Raw genomic sequence first — 20,098 nt, forward strand, 5'->3', positions numbered from 1 at the left:
TGGAGGTACCTGCATGACATGCAACCCATACATGCCAGGAAAGTCTGTTGAAATAACGAAGAGTGATGGTACCAAAGGCTAGCTCAAAGGATGCCATTGTAAGGAAGTGGGAACGAGAAGAAAGAGAACCTGGCAGACTGTTTCTGAAGCTTTCAGGAAGAAAGGGCTTGGTTAAGGTGACCTATAGGGCTTGCTATTTCAGAAATGTCTAAGCATTGGATCAGGACCAGAAGAGTTTGATGAGAATGCCTTTTATCTTACGAATTGTTTTGCCTAATAACAGACAACACTCTCTAGGTGAGGAGCTGTGTTCCGGCCTTCTGAGAGAACCTAAACACCACGTAGAAGGGCAGCCCTGCCTCCTGTTCTCCCGGTACTGGGTAAACTGTCTCTCATGTCAAAGTGAGAGTTCACTTTGCTACGGAATCTGGTGACATGGGCCAGACATCAAGAGCCTAAGCAACCCGAAAGACAGGGTCAAATGGAGTTTCTGAGCCACACAGCTGACTATCCATGCTCTTGGGACCATGTATGATGCATCACTGTTGAGGAGGAGAAGGGCGTAGTCATCTGTGAATGGAGGCCGAGAACATGTAGCCAGGATGGCTCACTGCAGCAATAGGCCTGGAGGGCACTGCTCTGGGCACTTTCTGCACTCTGGTTCCACAGAGAACTTTCTAGATGCTCGTGTACTTCAAATCCAAGAGATCTTGCAGATCTTCGAGAGTAGCAAAGCAGAACTGGCCCAGGAATGTCCCTAGATCCCACACTGCTTAGACTGGCTCTGCCCTGACTTCCACTCCAGGCTCTCCCCTAGACTGTTCGTCTGCACTGACTTACCCTTCCATCTCACGGGCTACCACCCTCCCAGACGGATCTTCTCCGAGACCTATCTCTTCATCTCAGGGGCTTCCCCCGAGACTGTATCTCTGCTCTGACCTACTCCTCCATCTCAGGGGTTACCCCAGACAATATCTCTGCCCTGTCCTACCCCTCTATCTCAAGGGCTTCCCCCAATTATATCTCTGTCCCAGTCTGACCCTCCATCTCAGGGAGGAATAGCTCTCTGAGGGATCAGAGGAGATACAGAGGAGATGGGGGGGGAGGGGATGGCCGAACTGAGTGGGTGTGTATTTCTTTAGGTAAGAAACTAAGAGGTAGCTCCTTTTATAAAATAACAATCGTACTCCAACCATCAGTTAGGATAATTAACGCAGTTCGTGCTTGACATCCAAGCAGAAGAGAACCTGCCTGCTCCTCCACTATAGGAGACAACAAATGTCTGCAGGGAGAGCAACTGTCAATGAGGAAGCACTGAGGAGGTCGATGGATAAGGGAAGTGGAGGAGTGTCAGAAGCGAGAGAGAAGAGGTCCCTGTGGAGTTCCGTGACTAGGAACTGCTCATAGGCTTCTTCGTCAGGAGGGTCCTCAGTGTGAGTTAATGCTTTACTTGCTCTTGAAATTACTCATCCTCTGTAAAGAAGCCTTTTGTTCCATTCCTCACTGGGCCCTGAAAGCGATGCCCCTGTCTGACACTCTACTTTCTCCCCCTTCAGCTCACACACTCAAGATGGACATAATGTGACTTTCAAACAACAGAAAGCTTGGAGGAAAGAAGGGGAAACAGAAGCGAGTGGCAGGAAAGGGAGTGGGGGGAGAAGGCCCCTCTCTAGACAATGTCCACAAGGCCTAGGGAAGCTCTGGTTCCTGACCCCTCACCCTGCCGAGAAGCTGCCAACACAGGAAAGAAGCCAACTTCACAGGGGGTTCCTTCAAGTGGGGGGCCATGCTACCGAGGGATGAAAGCAGCTACCCCTCCTGGAAGGAGGGAATCCAACTGCAGGGATACGGATTTTCAAAATGAGTCACCCACACTCCAGACAACATACAGTAACAGAAAAGGAAAACTTGGATTTCACACAGACACACTCAACTGTCTGAATGCAGGAGTCCTTCTTTCCCGCTGCTCTCTCTTCCTGAGTGAGATGGTACCCACCCCTCCAGTCCCCCAACTACCTAGGCCTAAGAAATCCTCTTGAAACAGCCCTGGGAAGCCACAATCTCGTAAGATCTCATGCATCCTCTCAGTTGATATAATAAGAATGAACCAAAGTAGTCTGATACAGCTGTTCTGCAAAGGAACTTAGACCCTGGGTCACGTGGTACTTAGGGATAAAGGAAAACTACTGTAGAGGCTGAGGTCACAGTTATTCCTCAGTCCACTCAAGTATTTCTCAGGTCCTTTGAAGGACTAGCCTTGGATCCTTTACTACGCTTTCAGAATAATTGGAATTGGCACATAGTAACTATACATATATGTTTGGGTATAGTATGATATTTAGATTCATATGTTGAACACATGGTGACCAGATCAAGATCACCGGTCTTGATATTGGGGTTGCTTAAAAATTTTCTTTTGGAGAAATACTCAATAAAGTCTTGATAGCTAATCACCTTGCTGTACTGTGGAACACCAGACCACATTCTTCCCGTCTAACTGTATTTCTGCACCCCTACTAACATCTGTCTCCTTTCCTTCCTTCCCTCCCTGGCCTCCAGCAACCACTGTCTCAGCTCTGTTTCTATGATGCCAACTTAGCTCTTACATATGAGCAAGGACACACAATATTTGGCTCTCTGTGCCTGGCTTATTGCACTTCACACCGTGTCCTCCATTTCCGCCTCCATTCATGCTTGACACAGATCAGGGTTCTGGACCCCTTTTCTTCCCCTCATCCTTTGATGTGCCCATAAGTTGCTTCCCCGTTTTAGCTGTTGCACATAGTTGTACAGCTATCTTCAGAACTAGTCATATGACCACTGGATATATCCAGAGAGAAGGAAGTCAGCACCCCAGCATCCTCTTTGGGATGTCTGCTTCACATTATAAGGGTTTAGCCCAAGTGTGAAGACAGGAGGAGGGGAGGCAAGAAAGGGACGGGATGGGGATGGGGGGGGGTGTTAGATTTTCAGATTCTTTCCTGTGCCTACTCATTGGCTTATAATGGAAACAGTGCCTGCTTGATTTTTCTACTCTAGACCAGTGGTGCCCCCCAACACCTTCCTCCTCTTCCATGTCATTCTATTATGCGCTTTCTTCACTCAGACTTTTCATGACTGTCTGTCTACTCCAGCCCCAGCCCAAGCACTAATGCACAGTCACATAAACAGGGACTAGCTAACAACTGCACTGCAGGGGCAACATGATGGATGCAACTTGGACTTGGCCACAGACCTGCTCTGAGCCTCCTTACACCACTGAAGAAACCGAGCAGAAGGCTCGCCAAGGGCTAGCCTGTCCGACATTTGCATAGCCCCGCCCCCCGAGCCCTCCCTTCTTCCCACCTTGCATTTGAAAGGCTTCACGTCAGAGTGGACGATCATGTGAGCCTTGAGCGTCTGCTTCTGCACGAAGCTCTTGTAGCAGAGGTGACACTGGTAGGCGCGGATGTTGGTGTGGATCAGCACGTGTCTCTTCATGTTGGCCAGCAGGGTGAACTCACGCCCGCAGATCCCGCATTTGTGTTCTTTCACGCCCTGTGGGGAGGCGACATTCAGAACAGTGAGTGCTGACCGCGTGCCAGGCTTTCGTGAGTGCTATAGACGGTTCCTCTTCGACACATAAATCCACAGGAAACTTGGAGACAGGAGTAAAGTTCCAAACGACACAACTTTAGCCATGTTAAGTTGTGATTTCCTGGAAAAGTGTTGATGAGATAATCTGCCTTTTTTTTTTCCCCTGAACATCATAAATTAGCACAGCACTAGAAGAAAAGAAAACTACTGTTGTTTTCACTGTTGATGGTGCCAATTCTACAGCATCAGATTGGAGGATTAATGTGATTTTGGTAAGAGCACTGTAGACTGATACGTGAAATGAGTCTATAATCTGGCTTTCATGATGATTAAAAAAAATCTAAACTGATATTATCATTTCCCAGAAGGAAGCCAGTGTCTCTCACCAGTTCTCAGTAATGGACTCAAAAATCCCCAAAGAGCCATTCGTCCTTGCTTCAATCAATTACAACGAGATAATTGCCCTCTCCAGTGGGTCCCCTGGGTTCCCATAGGCCATGCTGACCCGTAGGAGCCTCCTGTATGTGGTCCAGCTGCTTCTGGTGGAGCATTTTTGGCATGAGACAACCTTCTAAATTGGAAAATAGAAAGAAGGTCGTCTGGTTTCCTCACTATCTATAGAACAGTGTTTCGAGGCTTGCGTGCTGATGCCATCCACTCAGAGCCTTCCCAGGGACTCCCAGATAGAATGTTAGCTTTCTCGGCAACCTTTACTTCCCAGGAAAGTCCAGGGCCAAAGGTGGCCATCCACAATGACTTAAAAACAATGTTTGATTTATTTTATGTGTATGAATGCTTGCATGCACGTATGTATGTATGTAGGAATGTATGTATGTATGCATGTATGCATGTATGTATGTATTCCGCCTGCATGCCTAGTACCCGAGGAGGTCAGAATAGGGAATCAAATGCCCCCTGGAACTGGAGTTGCAGATGGGTGCTGAGAAGCATGCCCAGGTCTTCTGCAAAAGCAACAAATGCTCTTAACTGAGCCGTCTCTCCAGGCTCCATAGTGACTTTTTGATATAGGGCTTCACTACGTTGCTGAGGCTAGTGTTGAATTGCTGGGTTCCTGTTCCAGGCTCCTGGGTAGCTGGGACTATAGGTGTGTGCTGTTGTTCCAGGCAAGAGACTTTTAAAAAAGAATCAAAGAACCTTGGCACTAAAATGAGGATTAGAACAAGCTACCAAATTAACATCTCAAAAATCCATACTGTCTGGTGTCTATAAATGGCCTAAGGAAGGAGATATTCTAAATTAGCACAGACCCTCATCATATTCTCACTTATTTAAGCTGGAGTGTGTGTGGTAAGAGATTAGCACTTTTTAGTTTTGGTGAGCCCGAAGCACTAAAGGGTGGGTTCATGTTTCTGTCCAACCATTTAGTTACTATGAAACCTTGAAGTAAGTTCCATGGTCTTTCATGGTAAAGATTTGTCTTCTCAGCATGAAGTGGTGGGGGCTGGGCCCATAACTCCATTGGGAAAGCACTGCCTTGTATGCTTGAAGCCCCGGGTTGGAGCCTCAACCATGCATAAACCAGGTAGAGGGGTACACGATGTCCAGGCATTCACAGTGCTCACAGAAAAAGCCAAGCCTAGCAAGGCATGTCTGTAATCCTAGCACTAGGAGCACTAGGAGGCAGAGAACGGGGGAAGCCCAGAGGCTCCCTGGTCAGACCCTAGTCAGTTGATGAACTCCAGCTCAGTGAGAGGACCTTTTTCAAAAAGATAAAGTGGAGAGCCGCAGTAGGCACCTGACACTGACCTCGGGCCTTTCTGTGGGCATTTGCAGACGATTGCACATAAACACAAAATAAAAAAGTGAATGAATAAATAAAGACTTGTGTGCTGGTGTTGGGGTTCCTGAGAGACCTCATCACATCCCGGTGTGGTGTGTTCACTTTCAGTCGGAAGCAGACCCCAGTGTCCCTGAGAATCAGCACGAATGAGTTGGGAACCACTACACAAGCGTTCAGTGAACTTTACCGCTCACTGTTTGCATATGTCGCTACTGAAAACACATTGTGTTTACTGATTCATAGGAAACATATGTAAGACAATAGTGTTTTTTTCCCATTTGAGCTTCATTTTCTGTTGCCTTGCAGAATTCATATGGTGGAAAATCAATAACCTTTGATTCCTTATCCAGTTACACAGGCATCCCTGAGCTAAGCCCATGGTGCCTTTGCGGCCAAATCTAAGTTCATGTCCTCTGCGGGCGGTTCCTGCACTTGGCAGCCATCTCCCCTCTGATGGTGTCTATAGGTGTCCTTTGTCCGGCAGGACATATATATCTCTGCTGCAGAGCTGGGAAACACTGTGTGTTTTGTTCTAACCTAACAAATGGAACCCAGGAGGCCAAAGTGGCAGCATTATCACCTCAGCTGAGCGGTCCGCTCATGACCTTTTGGAAATAAAGGATGGCTTAGAGACCCTGGCTTCCTAGAAGCTTTTCTTGCCAAGAAAACCACTGAGGTCAAAGGTGAGACTAGAGGTCAGTGGGGGCAAAAGTCACCTTTTGGCATCTCAAAATAGACCCAAGTCAGTCCAGCTGGAGTAAGATTGCAAGATACCACTGGGACCTTGCCTATTTTGGCTTGATGACCTCCAAAGCAATGGTTCCAGAGGAGTCAGAAACTAGAGCCTTGGGTCTGTATTTCTCCGTGAAGATCTGAGCCCAGAGAAATTAAAACCAAACAGAGAAGTAAGCTTTCACCTGCTTCCTACAAGAACACCCATAAAATCTGGTCCTGAGTGACTAGGACCAAATGCTGCTCCAGTTTATAGCCACCTGAAGGAAGCAGGTCTCACAGCAGAGCCAGCCAACAGACCAGAAGTAGCCCCTGCTTCAGATGGAAAGAGCTCTCAGAGAATTCTCCAGAAGGTGGCTTTCATTGGCATAACCCAGGCTGGTGGTGATCCCTAACCCTGGAAACAAAATGCCAGGGCTTCTTGGGGGCTAAGCAGAGCTATCACAGCAGCCAGCTGCTTCCTTCATCCTTCCGCACTGCCCTCTCCAAATGTCTGCATTGGTAATTTCCAGTCCCACCTTAGATTCTAAGGCTATTCTGGGAAAGGCCTTAATTGATCGTCTACTGTTCACTGTTGGCTATGCGAAGCCGGGATGGCTCCCAGGACCCAAGTAAGGTGAATATCTTAGGTAGTGTCACACAGGTTCTCCGCATTTTAGGTAGAAGCAGCGAGTGTCTCCCCACCTACAGGTCCCCAGCTCTGTTCCTTTCCTGGTTGGTGGCCTAGCAGCCTAACCCCCATCCCCACCAGTGCCCCTCCCCCATACCTTGTGGGTGAGCGAGTGCTGCTTGAGGTGATGGGGCTGCACGAACTCCATGCCGCACTCGGAGCAGATGTAGGGACGGATGTCTTTGTGTTTCATCATGTGGTTCTGCAGCTGGCTCGGGTACTGGAAGGTCTTGTCGCACTCGGAGCAGTTGTACTGAATGGGGCCGCGATGCGTGGTGAGATGCCTCTTCAGCTGAGCCAGGGTAGGGAAGTCGAGGCCGCACTCCACGCAAATGTTCTCACGTCCGCTGGCGTGCTTGGCTTCGTGGGCCTTGAGCTCGCTGGGGTAGGCAAAGCCCCGACTGCACACGCGACAGTTGTGCGGCTTTACCTCGCTGTGCTGCATCATGTGGCGCTTCAGGTGGCTGGTCTGGGTGAAGGCCTTGTGGCACACCTGGCATTTGTGGGGCCGCGTACCCTGGTGTGTCAGCATGTGGGTGTGCAGATGGCTGAGCTGCTTGAAGAGCTTCCCACAGCGGGTGCAGGCGTGCGGCTTGATCCCGCTGTGGCCCAGGATGTGGGTCACCAGGTTGTACTTGGAGGTGTAGGACTTGTCACAGGTGGGGCACTGCCAGCGCTTCTGAGCCCCACCCACGTCCACATAGTAGCTGTCATCGATCTGGACGTTCACATCCACCCTTTCCACCTTCTGCTTGGTCTCCTCGCTTTCCAGGGGCTCGACTTTCCGGGGTAACGCTGGCTCGGGGGGCTGCTTGGGCAGGAAGGCGTGCCTGCTGAAAGGGAAGGGTGAGGACGAGGGCATGAAGAAGGGGAACATGAGTCCCGGGTGGACTTTGGGGTAGTAGGGGAAAGGCGGAGGCAGGAAGGCAGGAGGTGTCGGCTGGGGCCACACGGCGCTGGGCTTCACCGGCTCCTGCTTGACAGGTTTGCCCCCCAAGTGCTCCAGGGTGCGATAGAACTGTAAGCCCACATTGCACAGGTCAATCATCTGAGAGTCGCACTTAGGGCGCTGTGGCTGCGGGAAAAGCAGAGGCAGGTTCGGAGAGCCCAGGCTCTTGCTCTCCTCAGCAATGGCGGCTTCTTCCGCCGGATGGTTGTAAGGCATCTTTGTGGGCATGCTCTTCCGTTTCCGGGACCCTCCTCCCTCGAAGACCTCGGGGAATCCATCAAGGTCTCCTGGAGGAGGTTCATAGCGAAACTGGGAAAAGGGGCCCCGGAGAACTTCAGGGAAGAGGTGTCTTTGGGGAACCTTCCCTCGGGGAGCTTCCGGCTGTAGGCAATGCGGAAAGGAGGGGACGTTCTTTGCGGCTGCGTTGAAGGGCCCATCCTCATCCTTGACCATCTTCATTGCCTTCTGCATCCTTGGCAGGGTCCCTTTAAAGAGAAAGAAACTGTTGTGTGGTTTCGCTTTACTTTGTTTTCAGCCTTCTTGTCGGAATTAGGGTTTGGGTTATGGATCAATACTAATACTTATAAAGAAATACTTTATAATACTTATAAAGAAAGAGTAATACTTGTTTATTTTGACCCTCTGGGTTCGTCTAAACTCGGCTGCTAATGTGGAAAGCACTGGCCAAGGAGAGTGAGATCCGAGGGCCTATTGTAAACTACAGAACCATAGACCTTCGGTACCGTAGAGGCTGGAAGTGGATCTGTTCTGGAAGAAACCTGAACACTCATCTGTCCCTTGTGTTGCCCCCTTCTCCTCCCTTCTATTTACGGTGAAGGTTCCAAGGCCCCTGGAGATGGAACGATGTGTTTAAGCCATGCTGCGAGGAGGAGGAGGAGGAGGAGGAGGAGGAGGAGGAGGAGGAGGAGGAGGAGGAGGAGGAGGAGAAGGAGGAGGAGGAGAAGGAGGAGGAGGAGTCAATCTGAGTTGTGGTTGTATCTGTCCAAGATGTCGTTAATGTGCCTCATCCCTCCATTTCTTGCACCTGAAAACCGGTTTCCACCACTTGTGCTTGGTTGAGTCTGTGCTGCACGGACTAGGCTGTCAAAAGATTGAAAGGGGCCAGACTGCCTGCCATGCTGAGCTCAGACATCCTGTGGATGAGCATCCACCCTGAGCAAGGGAAGCTGCTGAGTAGAGGAGACCGACATGAAGAGGAAACGTATGGCCATTTCCATGTTCTGAAGTCATTCTGACAGCCATACATTCTAAATCTTCAATCAGAAGCAATTTCAAGCGGGGGGATTCCAATGCTATGAATTTCTAAACCCACACATATGTTTTTCCCTTCATGCAAGTTAAGACAAGGCAATCTATGGAGCCTGCCGTGTCTCCCACTAAGCCAGATACCACATCATGGTGGCCCTCTTGGGCACTGCTGAAAGAGCCAGCAGACCAAAGTCTTGACCAAGGACACATTTCTTTTCATGGATCTCCTTGCCATTTCCCTTCCTTTTCTGTAAGGACACTGGTAGAATAAACCAGTGGCTGCTTCTGTCTTTTCAGTGAGGCTTCTTGTTGCACAAACCCTCTGAGTTTTGGTGGTCCTCCCTGCTTACTAGAGGCTCTCAAAGAGATAGTAGGCCTACAACATGTAACAACTGAACTAGAGCTACTGGATAAGGGGCTAAAATCGGGACATAAAGTGGCTAGAGGCTGTGGCTCAGAATGTAGGATGAGATGGCTGGAAACATCTGCTCACTTCCTAGAACCTTTGGTAAGACATTGAGTTTTTTATGAATATACAGACATTCTCAAATTATGTGTGGGATGTTCTTGAGACATTTGAGAAGTATAGTGCAATTAAAATAAAAATGGGTTTTTAATATTTGATTACCAAAACAATCAGTTGAGGGAGAAAATCTCCTTATTATATAAATATTTAAACACTGTTTAAAGCTCTTCAGTGAACTGGCCTGAGAATTGAAATAATAATAACACTGGTGGTGGTGATGGTGCTGCCCACTACAGTTATTTTACATTTAGGAAGTAGGAGGATGGCCTCATTTGCTCTTCTTTCTTTGGGCTTGGGCCTTAGTAATTAAGAAAGAAAGCTTGTGTCCAGCAAATGCAAGTCCTACTTCCTCGCAAAATTCTTATTTACAAAGTGCAAGAGCTCTAAGCACCCCCAGACAACTTTAGGAAGTGACAGGGTTAGAAGAGGGGAGATGCCTTGCTTTGTGGCTCCAAGAACATGTAGGTGGGCATTAAAACGAAAGTTGGGCCTTGCTGCTGTCAAGTAACACAAGCCTGAAGTGGGGACAGTAGGGACTCCTTGGTGTCTTCCCATGTTTGCTAGATGGTCAGTAGGTTCCGATCTCTAGATTCGCAGAGCTATAAGAGTGTGATCTAGACCAAGAGTTTTCTAGATTAGTCTTCAGGAAAGACTATAGCATCTGAAAACGCAATAGTGATTCTCTGGAGTTTCGTGTTAGTCAGAGCTGCTTTCAGAATCCCTTTAGGGAGAGATTCTCTTTGGCGAAGAGGCCAGTGAGACCTAACAGGAGTCTTGAAGGAGGTAAGTGCTATCACTATCTGAAGAGCCTACCCCAAAGCAAAGTGGTTTTCTGTTTTACTCCAATGTGGTTAAAATAAGCAGCTATTCCTAGTTTATACTAGGGAGCTTGATTTGAGAATCTGTAGCTAATGGGCAAATTAGAACATAATGGCTTTTTTGGTGTGCTTTGTAATGCTATTAAGAAAGTATTTGCTTTACAGAAGCTTCTCAGTCTCAGGAGGTCCCATTTATTCAACGTGAGGGGTGCACCCACACACTGAGACAATGGGGATGTTCTATTGGGAACTCACCAAGGCCAGCTGGCCTAGGTCTGAAAAAGCATGGGATAAAACCGGACTTGCTGAACATAGTGGACAATGAGGACTACTGAGAACTCAGAACAATGGCAATGGGTTTTTGATCCTACTGCACATACTGGCTTTGGGGGAGCCTAGGCAGTTTGGATGCTCACCCTACTAGACCTGGATGGAGGTGGGTGGTCCTTGGACTTCCCACAGGTCAGGGAACCCTGATTGCTTTTCGGGCTGATGAGGGAGGGGGACTTGATTGGGGGAGGGGGAGGGAAATGGGAGGCGGGGGGGAGGAGGCAGAAATCTTTAATAAATAAATAAATTAAAAAAATAAAAAAAATTAAAAAAAGAAAAAATATGCAAATTGAGTCCTTTCAACACTCAATAAATGTTATTTCATTACTAAAAAAACAAAAAGAAAGTATTTGAAAAGTTGTGGCTGGGGATACGTGGCCCCTCTGTTTCTATCACGTGCTCCCTCTTCTATGGGGAATCTACCGAGACAGAAGGCCATCACTGATTTTGAAACCGAAGATGTTTAATTCATTCCCACAGTTATTGTCTTGTTTAATATTTAGTTTGACATTACGAATTGGTCAGTTCCTTTTTATATATCAATAGTGACACTCTTAACATAACCCTAACCTCAAAAGCACACACTTGCAGTTTTATGTTGCCTCCATTAAGCTGGTAAGTCAAATAAATACTTTGAGCAAAGATGCCACTATTATGAACCAAAATGCCACTATTACGTTGCCAAAGGCAGAGATTTTATGTATATTTATCCTGATATCATACTTGCTTTAATGCCTTAGAATGAATTACCTACAGCTTTGCCTCTCTAATCTCTCATTCCTGAAAGAGTATTTTATGTGCCCTAGAATAAAGTCAGTGACCCCAGGAAGTTTTAAAAGGCAGGGGATCCACCCATGGATGTTTGTTCGATTCTTTAAAACAGCAGGCCCCTTCTGCCGAAGAATCTCAGGGAACCCTGCCAATCCCTACAGAGGTCAAGGAGAATTAGCCCTGGTTCCCCCTTGGCCTTCTTGGAGAGCAATCAACTTCAGCTGCTGCTAGGCTTCTAATGCCCCTGGCTTTGAGTGCCAGGTGCTGGAAGAAGCCCTGGGGAGTAGGAGAACAACAGCACAGCTCAGGAGAGAAGCAATGCTGGGAAGGGGCGGTGCTGAAGGGCAAGCTCACCTCCAGAGATCATTCATCTTGAACTTAGTCAAGTTACAATTCTGGGTGTCCTCAGGAAAAAAAAATATTAATAGACCCTACAACACCTCAAATGCGTTCCACCCACATGCCTGCCTCCATTTCTAAAAATAGATCCTCAGGCATCCAGGCAGCTGCAGGATTCCTGTTCAGGAGGCAAGGGAGACTTGAGAGCAGGCGACCGACTGTGAGACCTGAGTCTGGGAACAGCAAAAATCCTCTACTTGGTGGCCATCGCAAGCTGCGTCCAGAACGCTGGAGAAAACCAGCAGGCCGTGAGGCAGTTTCCCACCTGTTCCGCGTGTGTTGAAACAACACGCAGAAAGAAAGAACTGAAATTTTCAAGTGAACACTTGTGGGAGCACGAAAGGAGCATCGGTTTGGAGCCTGAGGGGTCTGGGCTTGAATGCTGGGTTCATCAGTGGCTGTGGAAGATTGAGCAAGTTAGCTTTGAGGTCTGCTGTTCCCATCTGTCAAATGGGAGCTTGGATATCCCCATATGGTTACAGGCTTAAAATAGAGTGTGAGAAAGTCTATCAAACAGTGTGCCATTGAGAGGTAAGAGAGTAGATAGAATGGGAGGGGCAGGGTCCATCATCAGTGGATTGATATTGGCTGAAACTTCTGTTTTCCAAACAGACACTGTCAGTCAGCACCGACTGGCATCTTAGCCTCTACTCTACAAGTTCAAAACCAAGGCTTTACTCTTTCGGCCTGTGTTGGTCTCATCACAGAGGTGAAGATGTACACAAAGGGCCAAAGAGCTTGCTAATTGCATGTAGTGACAGCTTTAGAGTTTAGGAATACTTCCCCGTGTCACTTTTCCTGTGCTAATGTTAATACCAGACTGCGTAGGCAAGCAGAGTTGAACTGGAGGACCGGGAGCTACCTTAGCTTGTGTTAGAGACTGAAGGATTGTCCCTCTCCAACACTGGAGGTCACTTGTCTGGGAAGTCCATAGCTACAGTTGCTAGGAGAGTGCTGGATCAACCCTGACAGACCAACTTGCTGGGCCTTGTAGACTAGTGGTTCTCAATCTGTGGGTCGCAACCCCTTTGGGGGTTGAACAACCCTTTCACAGGGCTTACCTAAGGCCATTGGAAAATGGCAGGTGTTTACATCACATTCATAACAATAGCAAAATTATACCTATGAAGTAGCAACAGAAATAATTTCGTGGTTGGGGTCACCACAACATGAGTATTAAAGGGTCACAGTGTCAGGAAGGTTGAAAATCACTGTTCTAGGCAGTAGGGAGTAGGGACCCAATCTGTTTTGTCTGATGCTATGTCTCTAGACTCTACCGTGTGCCTGGCTCAAAAGAGCTGCTCAGTAAGATGCTTTGAGAGAAGTTATTGGTTAGTGCTTGTATGTAAAGCCCCTACATGAAGCATAAATGTGTTATCTTACATGATTCAGGTTATGATGTCTTGGTACATGATGAACATGACTGGTGGCACCCTCATGAGTTCTAGGGCCGACCTAGCCCTCCTATACTACCCGCTCTCTTAGCCCCCAGAGGGCACACTGCAGTTACTGAAGGGGATACTGCACACAGTCCCTTAGTGAGCGGTTGGTCCCTGGCTAACCCTCAGATGCAGCATTAGCTACACTGATGTTATTCTCCAAGTGCCGCAAATTTCTGCAGCCTAGCCAGGGAACAGATTCCTGAAAAGCCCAGAGGTTATCAGCCTTAGGATCCTGCATGGAGAACAGTCTGTGTGCCCTCTCTGCACTCCTTCGCTTTTAGGAAGTTAGTCTGCTCTTCATATCGACGGGAGAGACGACTGTAGAATGCTAATCGCTCAGTTAGTTGAGGAGAGAACAGTTTTCTCTCAATGCTGTGCACTCACTCACCAGACTCAGTGGGCACTGAACCAGGGTGGGAGAGATGGGGTTGACTTGTCCTAAAGCAGTTTGGAACGTACAGTGTCTTCTTTGAGAGGCTGTATTCATGGGAGTCAGTTATAAGGAAATAGGGAATGGGCGAATTTAATAATAATAATAATAATAATAATAATAATAAATTTTTCCATTATGTGGATCAATTAGAAGGGCAAAGCCTAAAATGAAACCATGTGGGATTTGGAGGGAAATGCTTCTAATAATGCCCTTTCATTAGGAATTCACCTACCCTACCAAAATATAAATATTCCCCCAAATAAAATTACTGGTATTTTGTGGTTCTCATCTGAACTGAAGGTCATTCTAGAAAGTGGTATTAGAAGAGTCACAGTGAGTCAGCATGCCAGGGACAACCGTAGCCCCACTCTTCCACACTGACTTCTGTACATCCTGAAACAGACCCAAGAATATTCACGCTTGCATGAAAGGGAGGAACTGCGCTCTTCATTCCGTGAAGCTTGCCAATGTTCTGTGGCGAGAGGCTGCATGTTAGCAAGCCCTGTGGTTTGCCTCTGTAGTTTATCTTTGGGCTTCGCTCTCAACAGGGGTGAAGCAGGGAGGAGATGGGGAGCAGGAAAAGTGTGAGTATGAGAAGCAGTGCCAAGGGGAAGAAGGAGGGCGTGCGTGTAGGAGAACAACAGAAGACAGGGTGGGATAGTAGTACATCCTGCCTGTCCTCTCCTGGCTAATACAAGGGACCTCCTTACAGATCCCTCTGGAAAGAAGCTCTAAGGGATTTCCCATTCTTTCTGAATCTAGATGGAGACTTTGAGACTTAAGATGCAGTTTCTAATGAAGCGGGAGTTTGCTGAGTTTCTTGATGCAGGTAATGGGAGGCAGTGGTTTAGTCTCATGTCCAGGGACAGGCAGGAAGTGAGGGGTCCGCACGTACATCCTACTGGTGGAGCAGTCTGTCCTCAGAGCAAAGATTCTTCTGCCTTGTCATCCTCTAGGTCTGTAGTAAGGGGGGGGGGTCCAGATGCCTAGTAGCCAGACCCCAGCACCCTTCCGGACGCCTTTCTACCTCCCATCAGTCTTTCAAAGCTCATTTCTCCTACTCGTCTAAAGGAAATGGTTTGTCTGCTGAAGGCTGCCAAAATACATTATTGGGTTGTAAAATTTGATCACATATGAAACAGTTCATTGAATGTGCACCAGAATTCTTCAGTATGGGGCCGGCAAAATGATTCTGTGATTGAGAGGACTGGCTGCTCTCCCAGACAACCTGGGTTCAATTCCCAGCACCCACACAGAGACTCACAACTGTCTGTAACTCCAGTTCCAAGGAATCACAGGCACCAGGCACACCTGCATCCCCTTTCTGGCCTCTGTGGGCACCAGTCCAGGCATGCTCATGGTGCACAGATGTATACGCAGGTAAAACACTCAAGCACATAAAATAAAATAAAAATTTTAGTCAGGTGGCATGGCACACTCCTTTAATTCCAGCACTTGGGAAGTAGAGGCTGGCAGATCTCTGAATTTGAGGCCAGCCTGGTCTATAGAATGAGGACAGTCAGGGCTTTGTAGAGAGCTCTTGTCTGGAAGAAAACCAAAATCAAACTAAAACAATTCTTTAGTACCACCAAGAGACAATGCAAAGCCAACTGGAGTTTTGTGTTGTTTAAAATCTCCAGAACCTACATGGATCATGGATATATATATATATATATATATATATATATATATATATATATACTATTTTATAAATATCTAAGAAAGTCCTAAAAATGTTTTACATTAGCTACTGTGTGCGTGTGTTGTACAAGCACACACGTGTGTATGTGGGGGGGGGTGTCAACTTGCACACATGTGGATTCAATTCTCTGCTTCTACCACGAGGGCTTTAGGGGTCCAATTCAGATTCTAGGCTGAGCAGCAGGTGCCTTTACCCTCAAAGCCATTATGCCAGGTCCCATTTCAAAGAACACCATCATAAAAAATATCCTCGCGGTAAATTCAGACACTAACTTGCACAGGCCAAAATGGATGTGGGTTTTAGGTAGTGCTTTCTGGAAAGCAGGGTGACTCCTGTGACTACAGAGGCTTGGGTGCTTGGGCAGGAGAGAGTTTGGGGTTATCTGTGTGCGTGTGGCTTGTTTAGAGGAAGGAAATGAATTGAAGATACGGCTTAGCAGTTCTCTTTCGCCTTACCCTCCTCAGAGTTAATGTTTCTCATTTGGATGGAATTTGTCTCCAACTCTCTGGGAAGAAAATGTCCTTAGAACAGCTGCCAACTTTTTGTTTTCCTCTCTGTTCATAGATAAAAGGCGCTGAACGAATTCACGTGCAGCTAAGCAAACCTGCACATGCGCGTTAGGAAGCGTCATTGTGTCCATCTGCAGGTATGGCAGTGTATTACGGAAAAGATTGGAAAATGTGACCCTTTAAGTGGCATTTAAGTGTTGTGGGCTCTGTGCAGAAGAAACTTATTTTGAAAATGTCATCCAAACCAGTATTTCTCTGAGAAAAGCAGACAATGCAATGTTTTACATTTTGATTATGGAGTTATACAAGTTTGTTATTTGTCAAAGTTCGTATAGCTCATATAAGAAATTATCCTCATGTATTTAGGAATATATATATAATAACAATTAAAGAATGAATTAATACAACAACTAATTAAAGAAAAAGAGAGCATAAATTTGAGAGGGAGCAAGGGGGTTGTATAAGATGGGTTGGCAGGAGGAAATATAAAGAAGGAAATGATGTACTTATAATTTCAAAAATAAAAAGAAATTATGCTAAATATAAATTTCAAGTAAGTTTTAAAATGTAAAATAAATGCTATTTGTGTATTATTGTTAAATGAATAACTAGGGATATTTGTCAGATGTCCAAACAGTAATCATGATGACAAAGACCCCTCTAATAAATTCTTAGTTATGAAATGTGCCCAATAATTTGCCTATGGATTGTAGAACTGAGCATGGACTGGGTCATAAGAATTCAGTGATTCCTACTCTGTCCAAAAGGAGAACTTTAACTATGACATATACTAGCAATGTGTATACTTGTGTGTGTGTGGTGTACGTGTGCGTACCCAATTCAACAAGAATGTTGTAAGGCAGAGATGGTGTGCTTGGCTTGAAGGTCTTCTAATCTCATTGCATGTTCAGTAAGCAATCTTCTCTAATGGCTTCAATGCTGTTTTAGATGTAAAGTAGTCTGCCCTGAGCTGACAAGCTCACTCTGGTCATCAGAAAGCGTGTTTGTGCCCCTTGTAAATCAATGGACTAATAACAACAATCAGGCCACCAATCACCCTTCTTTGTTATTCTTCGAATCTGATCAACTGAGTTCTGTCATAAGAGTGGAACTCACTTACACAGCTCTACACCCAGAGGCCACATGCTGAGTCCCACCGTCCTCACCAGGCCCTTCTCTCCCAGGCAGCCATCTGCCCTAGTGTCATAACACATTGTATTTGGTATATCTGGGTTTCTGCAACATTCGGGGGTGGGGGGTTGGGTAAGAGAGAAACTGCCATGCTGGAAATTTCATGAGAACGTAGAGGAAAACCATTCTTGCCACAATCCCTCTCATCTTTGAATTCTATCACTGGTGGTTTTCTCTCTCTCTCTGTCTGTCTCTCTCTCTATCTGTCTGTCTCTCTCTCTCTCTTTCTCTGTCTCTCTCTCTCTCTCTCTCTCTCTCTCTCGTGTGTGTGTGTGTGTGTGTGTGTAACATAATTTACTTAGAAAGTCAGAAACTGGGTGGTCTATAAATGTGTGGAACCAGCAATTGCTTAGGAATTCACTCAATAATGCCACATTCCAGCTCCCTTTTCTCCTTGATCCCAAGCAAATTCGGGTGTTCTCTGAAGAAAGGATTAACTGTTCAATTTGTGCTCCTCCGGTCCATCCGTGCTAACCCATCCGAGCTAATCTCCTCCAAATTCCCTGCCAAGAACATCTCTAATGAGGATGAAATATTGGCCTAAGTGTATCTGGGACTATGGTAGCTGTTCAGAAGCTCCCAAGAACCCCTGCTTCATCTTGGCTTGAGTTTCTTGGTGAATGTGTGCCTTATTTTTTGGCCTGTAAGAATATTCTGTCTTGTTAAAGTAATATAAATTGATGTGTATGGTCTCTGGAAATACTCAAGGTGACAGTGGTGTTGAGCCTCTAAGAGAGTGTGTCACCGCAGAAGGTCCCTGGAGGGCAGGCCACGGTACTTTGTCACCTGTGAGTAACAGCTACAGCTTCCTGTGGCATTGTGTAAGTGCCTGTCAGCTCTGGGGAATGTCCCCTATCGTGGACACACAGACCTGAGACCCTGCTCTTTCCTTTCATGGACTGAACCCCCCCTCTGTTGCTTTTTGGCGACAAGCCATTTGCATGCCTTTGCTTCCTCCGCTAACTTTTTACTTCAATATCTTCTCACTTCCTAGTGACTCCTTCCTAATGATTCTGCTCAAGGAGCTCATATACACACAAAGCATATATGTACATCTTCTCAGGTACACGTATACATGGCCTTTCCCTGGAAGTAAATACAAAAACCTGATGTCTCTGAGGAGGACTGAGTGGCTAGGAAGGAGTAGGCTTGGGAGCTAAGCAGCAGAGTTACTGACATTAGAAAGAGCTGTTCCTATCAGGGCCCATGGGAAGGCGGCTCTGCTGCTGGGCCCTTCTCCAACCAACACTTTCATATACCAGTCATGACATAGCTGTTCAAACACATATGCATAAAAATGCAAACCCATGTTGGTTGACAAGGATCAAACATTGAGACACAGTAAGGTAGCATCCATCCCATTTAGTAGCTCGGGGGAATCGCCTTAGAGGACTTTCTCAGGCGGTTTGATTTATCTCTGATTCCCCCCCCCCCCCCCCCCCGGTGTCTTTGGTTGGCATGATAGAGGCCATCATGGTTTATTTCTTGAGTTTACAGTATTGTGATTCAGGCTCAGCCTATTAGGGAAATAAATATAAATTACAGCTAAGAACCTCTCCTTAGACTTCTATTGAGCAAGCAACTCTGAGCCTGCCCAAGGGTGGGTGCCGGGAACACAAGGCCCTATTGGCTGACCATGTTCGGGGAACTCCATGTCGGGGGAAGAACAGTGATGACCAGATGTGGAGAAAAATGTAGGAACTACCGTGGAGGAATCTTGACCTGGAAGCTTGATTTTTTTTAACACAACAGAACCGGAAGCGGAACTCTGTCCCCTTGATTGGTTCAATGAACTGTCTTTCCAAGTGTTCCCTTCTTTAATCTTAAATATCAGGACACCCGACAGAGGATGAAGGATCTGTGCGGACGTGAGGGGAAAGAGGAAAAACCTCTTCTTCCCCAGCCAATGTCCCAGCCTCACTGCCTGTGTGCTCTGGGCAACAGAGGAAGACCTGAGAAGTGGGGCCCCCTCAGGAAGCCATGTTTGTATAAGGAAAAGGACGACCTGTGCTCAACCCTGAGCGTTCAGACAGATGAGCGCAGTGTGAAGATTCTGGGTCCTAGCAGAACCGCACACTAATCCAGTTCCCCATCACTCTCATCCTGGAGCTTCTCCTCGCCAGACAGAACTCTGGGAGGCTTCGGTGCCACTCTCGGGTCTCTCACCATGCCAGGTCCTCTCCCGGGGCTCTAAAGCCCCTAAGATGCTTTGGAACGTCTTTCAGGCTAACATAAAATTCCCAACTGTTTGTGCTAACTGCTGAAATGTTAAAGAATGAAGTTTGCTTCAGCCCTCAGCTGGGTTAGTTCCTCCTTCGGTCAGCTTCCACAGTCTGTTCTTACTGGCCTGACTGACCTTCTGCATTGAGTACTGTGATATGCTGCCTTCTTGTAACCCTGGGTCTCCCAAGGCCAGAAGCGCCTCTCAGCCTGTCTACCCTCTCTAGTGCTATGGTTGATACTTTTAAAGGACATATTTTCACAGTCCAAAATTGTCTAGCCTTCGATTTGTATTCTGTTCTTTTATCATTAACAAGTAAATAAAACTACAACAATAACAAAGAAGTCCGTGAGATCTCTTCCTTTTCTATCTTCCCTTTGCTCTGATTCCTGCCTGCAGACCTAGGGCTTTCTCTGGGGAGGGTTAGTCACAGAAAGGAATGTGGGCTCTTCCCAGGCCTGATTCTTAAGCACAAATGTATTCTGGGGGTTTGACCTGCTGTGTGATATGCAGATATTCCTGGAAAGAGAGCTCAGCCTCCAAGAGGGAGGATTCCTTGTAGAATCCCCTTCTTGGGCCCCCTCATCCTTTTCCTGCCCCTCAGATGTTTTCTGTGTTAAAACACAGTAGCACCCCAGGGTTTTTTAGTGTTGCAATCTTTCTGTTTGCGACAGTTTTCTTTACCAACTTCTTCCTTCTACTAATTTTCTCCATCTATCTCCACACGTTAGCTTTGTGCAGGGCAAGAAACTGGCGAAC

General features: G+C 46.8%; 1 protein-coding gene across 1 annotated transcript in view; it reads right to left on the reverse strand.

The window, feature by feature from the left end:
* The window catches only part of Znf366 (zinc finger protein 366), a 63,942-nt gene that overhangs the window by 13,029 nt on the left and 30,815 nt on the right, over positions 1 to 20,098 (reverse strand). The window contains exons 2-3 of the mRNA XM_041663455.1: positions 6,877 to 8,213; positions 3,346 to 3,537 (exon numbers count right to left, since the gene is read on the reverse strand). Of these exons, the coding sequence (XP_041519389.1) occupies positions 3,346 to 3,537; positions 6,877 to 8,199 (1,515 nt within the window). The 5' untranslated portion in view covers positions 8,200 to 8,213. The remainder of the gene's footprint in view (positions 1 to 3,345; positions 3,538 to 6,876; positions 8,214 to 20,098) is intronic.

This window comes from Microtus oregoni, unplaced genomic scaffold (assembly GCF_018167655.1).
Source record: "Microtus oregoni isolate MIOR12 unplaced genomic scaffold, Mior012 000014F_ref0000157, whole genome shotgun sequence".
NCBI classification, from domain to species: domain Eukaryota; kingdom Metazoa; phylum Chordata; class Mammalia; order Rodentia; family Cricetidae; genus Microtus; species Microtus oregoni.